The sequence below is a fragment of the Pristiophorus japonicus genome, chromosome 17 (assembly GCF_044704955.1).
Source record: "Pristiophorus japonicus isolate sPriJap1 chromosome 17, sPriJap1.hap1, whole genome shotgun sequence".
In the NCBI taxonomy this organism is placed as follows: Eukaryota; Metazoa; Chordata; class Chondrichthyes; family Pristiophoridae; genus Pristiophorus; species Pristiophorus japonicus.
The window spans coordinates 10,118,792-10,126,863 of NC_091993.1; the positions used below are offsets into that span (position 1 = coordinate 10,118,792).

The window sequence follows — 8,072 nt, forward strand, 5'->3', positions numbered from 1 at the left end:
AACCGCACCGGAAGCACTAATCTACCGCTGGGGACCATCAATCTGGGTCGCTGCTGCCGGTGGCCTCCTGCTGCCCGATTTTCACTGCTGGGCAACATCTTCGCACAATTTATAATATAAAAAATATAAAGGGGAGAAAGTTTATATTTACAATGCCTTGGTTAGACCACATCTGGAGTACTATGTACAGTTCTGGACACTGCATCTTAGAAAGGATATATTGGCCTTGGAATGAGTGCAGCACAGATGTACCAGAATGTTACCAGGGCTCCAAGAGTTGAATTATAAGGATAGATTACATAAACTGTTATGCTCAGAATAACTCCACAAGACTGTGTGCTGTAAGCTCAAACTGATGTGACCTTAGTCTCCTTAATCAAACTCCAGAGTGAAGGAGCAGCATGGCAGACAACTTTTGGTACTTGCTTGCACGAGGTGTGCAGGTGACCCTTGGGTCTCCAACAGGTATCGCCCCCTGGTGGCAAGTCTTACACTATTATAAAGTTTACATACATCACAAACTGTTATGTATGTAACTATGTAATACTTGCCACCAGAGGGCCCAACTGCGGGAGTTCTAATAGTCACCTGCACACACGTGCAGGGCCAGTATAAAAGGTTGGCTGCCATGTTGTTTAGGCACTCTGGAGTTGTAATAAAGACGACTAAGGTCACACTAAGCTTAACTCACAGTACTCAGCCTCGTGGAGTTCTTCTATACACAACAATTGGCGACGAGTAACAGAATACGAACCTTCACGCAACCATGGCTGCCGTTGGAATATGAGAGAGATTCGTAGTTAGTGATGAATGGAAAGCTTTTGTCGAGCGCCTCGACCAGTACTTCGTGGCCAATGAGCTGGAAGGAGTCACTAACGCGGTCAAGCGCAGGGTGGTTCTCCTCACCGACTGTGGGCCTAAAATATACGGCCTCATTAAGAATCTGCTAGCACCGACAAAACCAACGGAAAAGGAATATACAGAATTGTGCATGCTGGTTCGGGACCACCTCAAGCCGTAGGAGAGTATCCTCATGGCCAGATATTGTTTTTACATGCACCATCGCTCTGGGGGCCAGGACATGGCAGATTATGTCGCCGACCTGAGACGCCTCGCGGGACCTTGCGACTTTGGAGCTGCTTTGGGACAAATGCTGCAGGACTTTTTCGTGCTGGGCATCAGCCACGAGGTCATTCTTCGAAAATTGCTGGCTGCCAAAACCCTAGACCTGAGCAGGGCCATCGCGATTGTCCAGGCGTGCATGACCACGGACGATAACACCAAACAGATATCTTCTCAACATCGAAGCTCACCGGCAAGTACTGTGCATAAAATGACGTCGCTAGCAGGCCGAACTGCATGTGGCAGGGCCTATACATCTGCGGCTGCAAGACCTGTGATGACTCAGAGTCCGCCATCGGGGGTGAATGTAAATCCATTAGCACCGTATTGGCGCTGCGGGGGTAATCACCGGGCCCATCAATGTCGATTCAAGCATTATGTTGCAAAGGCTGCACAACAATGGGGCACCTCCAGCGAATGTGCAAACGTGCTGCGACATACCACATGGCAGAGGATGATCGATCCAGCATGGATCACGCAGCACAGGGAATTCAACCCGAGGAAGAAGTGTATGGGGTACATACCTTCACCATCAAGAGCCCTCCTATAATGCTGAAAGTCAAATTAAATAGAGTTCCAGTATCCATGGAGTTGGACACGGATGCGAGTCAGTCAATAATGAGCCAGAAGGCTTGAGAAACTGTGGGACAATAAAGCAAAAAGGCCCAAACTGAGCCCGATTAATGCAAAGCTGCGAACCTACACCAAAGAGCTCATACCAGTCATTGGAAGTGTGGCAGTGAAGGTATCGTATGATGGAGCTGTGCATGACCTATCATTGTGGATTGTTCCAGGCAATGGCCCAACGCTGTTCGGCAGAAGCTGGCTAGAAAAGATTAGATGGAATTGGAATGACATCAAAGCACTATCTTCAGTGGATGACGCCTCATGTGCTCAAGTGCTGAGCAAGTTTCCCTCGCTATTCGAACCAGGCATCGGCAACTTCAAGGTGCCAAGGTACAGATCCATCTAGGCCCCATCACAAGGCTCGGGCGGCTCCGGACATGATGAGGGAGAAAGTCGAGATCGAACTGAACAGATTCCAATGCGAAGGAATCATATCGCCAGTCGAGTTCAATGAGTGGGCCAGTCCAATTGCTCCACTGTTGAAAAGTGACGGCACAGTCAGAATCTGCGGAGACTACAAGGCAACGATTAATTGAGTCTCACTACAGGACCAGTACCCGCTGCCCACGGCAGGTTACCTGTTCGCAATGTTAGCGAGGGGGAAGTCGTTCACCAAGTTGGACCTAACCTCCGCCTACAGGAGCTGGCTGAATCTTCAAAAAGACTGACGTGCATCAACACACACAAAGGGCTGTTTATATACCACGGGTGCCCTTTCGGGATTCGCTTGGCTCCAGCCATTTTCCAGAGAAATCTGTTCCGCGCACCGTTGTGTTTCAAGACAACATCCTGATCACTGGTCGCGACACCATCAAACATCTACACACCTGGAAGAGGTTCTAAGTTGCCTCGACAGAGTGGGACTCGGGCGGAAATGCTCCAAGTGTGTTTTCCTGGCGCCAGAAGTCATATTTTTGGGGAGAAAGATTGCAGCAGACGGCATCAGGCCCACTGACTCAAAGACAGAAGCCATCAAGAATGCACCCAGACCACAGAATGTGACGTAGCTGCATTCGTTCCTGGGACTCCTCAACTATTTCGGTAACTTTCTACCTGGGTTGAGCATTTTGTTAGAGCCCTTGCACATGTTGCTACGTAAGGGTGATGACTGGGTTTGGGGCAAATCTCAAGACACAGCCTTTGAGAAGGCCAGGAACCTGCTATGTTCAAATAAGTTACTTGTACACTATGACCCATGTAAACGTTTAGTGCTAGCTTGTGACGCCTCATTGTACGGGGTCACCTGTGTGTTACAGCAAGCCAATGTATCGGGCAACCTCCAACCGGTTGCAAATGCATCAAGAAGTCTGTCTAAGGCTGAGAGAGCCTATAGTATGGTCGAGAAAGAGGCGTTAGCATGTGTATATGGGGTTAAGAAAATGCACCGATAACTATTTGGACTTCGGTTTGAGCTTGAAACTGACCACAAGCCGTCCATTTCACTGTTTGCAGAGTGCAAAGGTATAAATACCAACACTTCGTCCCGCATCCAAATATAGGCATTAACATTATTCGCTTATGACTGTTATACGCCACAGACCAGGCACTGAAAACTGTGCCGATGCTCTCAGCCGGCTATCATTACCCATCACTGGGGTTGAAATGGCGCAGCACGCAGACTTGCTACTGGTCATGGATGCTTTTGAGAGTGAGGGGGCACCCATCATAGCTCGCTAGATCAGGACCTGGACCAGCCAGGATCCTGTGTTATCATTCGTAAAGAGTTGCATTCTAAATGGGAACTGGTCGGCCGTTCCCGGGGAGATGCAAGATGAAATTAAGCCGTTGCACCGACGCAAAGATGAAATGTCCATCCAATCGGATTGTCTCTTATGGGGTAATCACGTGGTTTTTCCAAAAAAAGGCAGGGAAACATTTATACGCGACCCTCACAGAACCCACCCAAGCATCGTCATGATGAAGGCAATTGCCAGGTCGCATGTTTAGTGGCCCAGCATTGACTCCAACTTGGAGTCATGCGTGTATCAGTGCAACACTTGCTCGCAACTGAGCAATCCACCAAGGGAGGCTCCACTGAGTCTGTGGTCATGGTCCTCCAAACCGTGGTCCAGGATCCACGTATATTTTGCCGGCCCCTTTCTAGGAAAGATGTTTAGTAGTTATGGATGCTTACTCCAAATGGATTGAATGCGTAATCACGTCATCCAGCACGTCCACAGCCACCACTGAAAGCCTCCGGGCCATGTTCGCTATCCATGGCTTGCCCGACGTCCTTGTCAGCGACAATGGACCGTGTTTCACCAGCTCGGAATTCAATGAGTTCATGACCCGTAATGGCATCAAGCATGTCAGGTCTGCTCCGTTTAAGCCCGTGTCCAACGGTCAAGCAGAGCGGGCAGTCCAAACAATCCCTGCAGACCCGCTTGTCTCGCATTCTGCTCAGTTACCGGACCCGACCACACTCGCTCACCGGGGTTGCCCCGGCAGAATTGTTAATGAAGGGAGCCCTCAAAACCAGACTCTCCCTAGTCCAACCGGATCTTAATGATCATGTGGAAACCCGGCGATACCGGCAGAACATGTACCACGATCGCGTGGCTGTTTCACGTGACATTGATGTCTATAACCCTGTGTTTGTCCTGAATTACGTTCATGGTCCCAAGTGGGTTGCTGGCACTGTTTTGGCCAAGGAACGTAAAAGGGTGTTTATAATCAAACTGTTAAATGGCCAAATGTGCAGAAAGCATTTAGATTAGACCAAATTGCAATTTACTGACAACCAGGAACGATTTGAAGAGGACATCACCATCGACGATCCACCAACACACACCCAACCAGCAATCGACCTCTATGTCAATCACGAGGATGAACCCACCGTTCCTGACATTCCGGTCAGACCAGCCGCGGTGCAGTGCAGCAATGGTCCGGCCAACTCACACATGCCAGGGTTTGAACTTAGACGATCAACCAGGGAGCGGGGCCCCAGATCGCCTCAACTTGTACTGAAGACTTTGGGGGGTGGGGGGGTGTGGGGGAAGTGATGTTATGTATGTAACTATGTAATACTTGCCATCAGAGGGCGCAACTGTGGGAGTCCTAATGGTCACCTGCACACACGTGCAGGGCCAGTATAAAAGGTTGGCTGCCATGTTGTTTAGGCACTCTGGAGTTGTAATAAAGAAGACTAAGGTCACACTAAGTTTAGCTCACAGTACTCAGCCTCGTGAAGTTCTTCTATACACAACATAAACTAGTATTCCTTGGAATATGGAAGGTTAATGGGTGGTTTGATTTGAGATTTATTAGAATTTTGAAAGGAATTGATAGGGTAGATAGAGATAAACTTTTTCTGCTTGTGTGGGAGTCCAGGACAAGGGGACATAACTTTAAAATCAGAGTCCGGTCATTCAGGAGAGAAGTTAGGAAACACTTCTTCATGCAAAGGATGGTAGAAGTGTGGAACTCCCCCACAAAAAGCAGTAGATGCTAGCTTAATTAATCATTTTAAGTCTGAGAGCGACAGATTTTTGCTGCTGAAGAGTATTAAGGGATATAGAGCCAATGAGGGTAAATGGAGTTAGGATACAGATCAGCCATGATCTCATTGAATGGTGGAACAGGCTCAAGGGACTGAATGGCCTACTCATGTTCCTATGTTCCCATTACTGCCTAGTAGTTTTTGTCAGGAAGTCAGCAAGCAGCATGCTCGAAGACCAACAGTTTAAATTGGCTGAGCCCACCTGCTGTTGCCCCCAGTCGGGCTTGCCACTCACTTTGCTGCAATCCCGTCTGTGAGTTAAAAATTGAGCCCGTGATCTGCAGTCTGTACATGAAATAAGCTCTGAAAACTTATTTAAAGTCATGTTATTTGTATTGTCCCATCAGGATCTTGCTATGTTCCCTGATTTTAAGCAACGCCTCAATTTCAAAATTTAAATCTTTGTTTATAAATCCCTCCGTGGCCTCGCCCCTCCTTCTCTGTAATCTCCTTCAGCCTCACAACCCACTACCCCGAGATATCTGCACTCCTCAAATTCTGCCCTCTTGAGCATCCCTGATTATAACTGCTCAACCGTTTTGGTGGCTATGCCTTCAGCTGCCTCGGCCCCAAGTTCTGGAACTCCTTCCCTAAACCTCTCCGCCTCTCTTTCCTCCTTGAAGATGCTCCTTGAAACCTACCTCTTTGACCAAGCTTTTGGTCATCTGCTGTAATTTCATCTTTTGTGGCTCGGTGGCAAATTTTTTTGCTTTTTAAAAAAAACACTCCTGTGAAGTGCCTTGGGACGTTTTACTACGTTAAAGGTACTATATAAATACAAGTTGTTGTTGTTGCTTTATAATCTAACTAGTAAATCTATCTATCTAGAAGTAGTTGTTTGTCAATGTGGCATTTACCATACATCTGTGGGGGCGGGGTGGGGACGGGAGAGGAGGCTAGGATCTCTCTGGATGCATGAATTGAAATGGGCCAAATAGTCTTCCTTATCTGTAATTATTTTGTGACCCACATCATATTGAGTGAATAACAATATTTAAATTGTTAGTCCTGTGGCACATTATCCTATTCACTACTTGCATAAGGATAGTTCCTGGAATGAGAAATTATAGATATGAGGAGAGATTTGAGATATTGGAACTATGTCAAGTGGGTCAGGGTAGAGGAGATTTAATAAAGGCTTTCAAAAAAAATTAAATAGGGAAACATTAATCTTCTGATTGGGGAGTTGGCAATGAGAGAAATCTCTGCAGAGCACGATTGGGAGTGTGAAAGCTTTGCCACAGGGAGTGGTTGCGGCAGAGGCCATAATATCTGATTGGACAGCGTAAAATATGACCTTTGTATAAATTGTGATTGGATGCCTTTGACCTATCTGCTGCTGAAACCTTCATCCATATCTTTATCACCTCCAGACTCAACTATTCAAACACTCCTGGCTGGTCTCCCAACCTTTTTCTCATTAAAAAAACTCTGCTGCTTGTATCCTATCACACACTAAATCCCACTTGCCCATCACCCCTGTCCTCACTGACCTATTAAAGAAAACTTAACTATCCTAGTATGAGATGATAATGCATCAGTAGCAGCTGAATCGATTTGGATAGTTAGTTCATGCTGATGGGTACCAATAATTAATTTAGAACCATTATAGGTCTACAGGACAGGGATCATTTGGTAATTAAGTACTGGGGTCACAAATTGCTAACGCATCTGAATTGGGACTATTTTAATTGAACTAAAAAAGGTGGCACTGAGATTGCCCAATATCACCAAGACCTCATTGGCTCTCAGTCCACAAACACCACAAATGTAATATTCTTTTTTAAAAAACCCTCCATAGCCTCACCCCTCCCTATTTCTAACCATAGCCTCACCCCTCCCTATTTCTAACCATAGCCTCGCCCCTCCCTATTTCTAACCATAGCCTCACCCCTCCCTATTTCTAACCACCCCGAGCTTTTGATTTTGACTACACGTGCCTTCACCCTACCATTGGCAGTTGTGCCTTCAGCTACCTAGGCACTACATACTGGAATTATCTCTCTAAAACATCCCTTCTCCTTAAAACCCATCTCTTTGATCAATCGTTGGGTGTCTCCTTTCTTTTTTGTTGATTAAATGTCATGGTAAATGCAAGGAACGACACTGAGAGTAAGTACACCGTCGAACCCTCAGCATTTAATTGTAATGTTCAAAGTATTCACCAACACTCGCTCACTTGATGAATGTAGGTGTATCCAATGAGTAAGTAAGCTGAGCTTCTCTGAGGAGGAAGGGCCCCTGGTTCAATCCCCAATTCGGCTGGGGCAGCACCAGCAGCCGGAGGGTTCCCGTTCCTGACAGCTAGTCAGCAAGATGTTGCGAGGTGTGTGCCTGCTGGGTTCGGACCATGTCCCTCGCCACTTGTGGGTGCAACAGCCGGCTCATTTTGAAGGTTCACACATGAAGTTTGGCCGCTTGGCTGCGGCACCAGCGGACACTGGGTGCCTACTGCAGCACAGAGCAGATTAAAATATACTTCCTAATAAAGGGTTAGCACCGCGTTGATGACAATTGCATCTCCTCCGCATTTTGAAACCCTTGTTGTGCCACTCGAAGATAATTCTACCCAACAACCAGCAAGTCCCCGGGCTGTTGGGGAACTGACAGCCGCCAGGCCCGGTAACAAGGACCCGGTGTCAGCGCGCGCACACAAACACACACGGGGAGCTCGCCCTGCGGCACTTACCATCTTTACAGCAACAATATCAACGATAATATTGTGAGGTGTAATTGCGGCAGCTGGAAGCAGTTGGACGATCCCCCACCTATCCGTTACCCTGGAAACGCCGCCGCTCGGCGCCTTTCTTCACCGCTTAATAAC

At 47.3% G+C, this 8,072-nt stretch overlaps 1 protein-coding gene across 1 annotated transcript in view; it reads right to left on the reverse strand.

Moving 5' to 3' along the window:
- mns1 (meiosis-specific nuclear structural 1) overlaps positions 1 to 8,060 on the reverse strand; it is a 34,224-nt gene extending 26,164 nt beyond the window's left edge. The window contains exon 1 of the mRNA XM_070858336.1: positions 7,938 to 8,060. Within this exon, the coding sequence (XP_070714437.1) occupies positions 7,938 to 7,940 (3 nt within the window). The 5' untranslated portion in view covers positions 7,941 to 8,060. The remainder of the gene's footprint in view (positions 1 to 7,937) is intronic.
- Between the last annotated feature and the right edge of the window lie 12 nt (positions 8,061 to 8,072).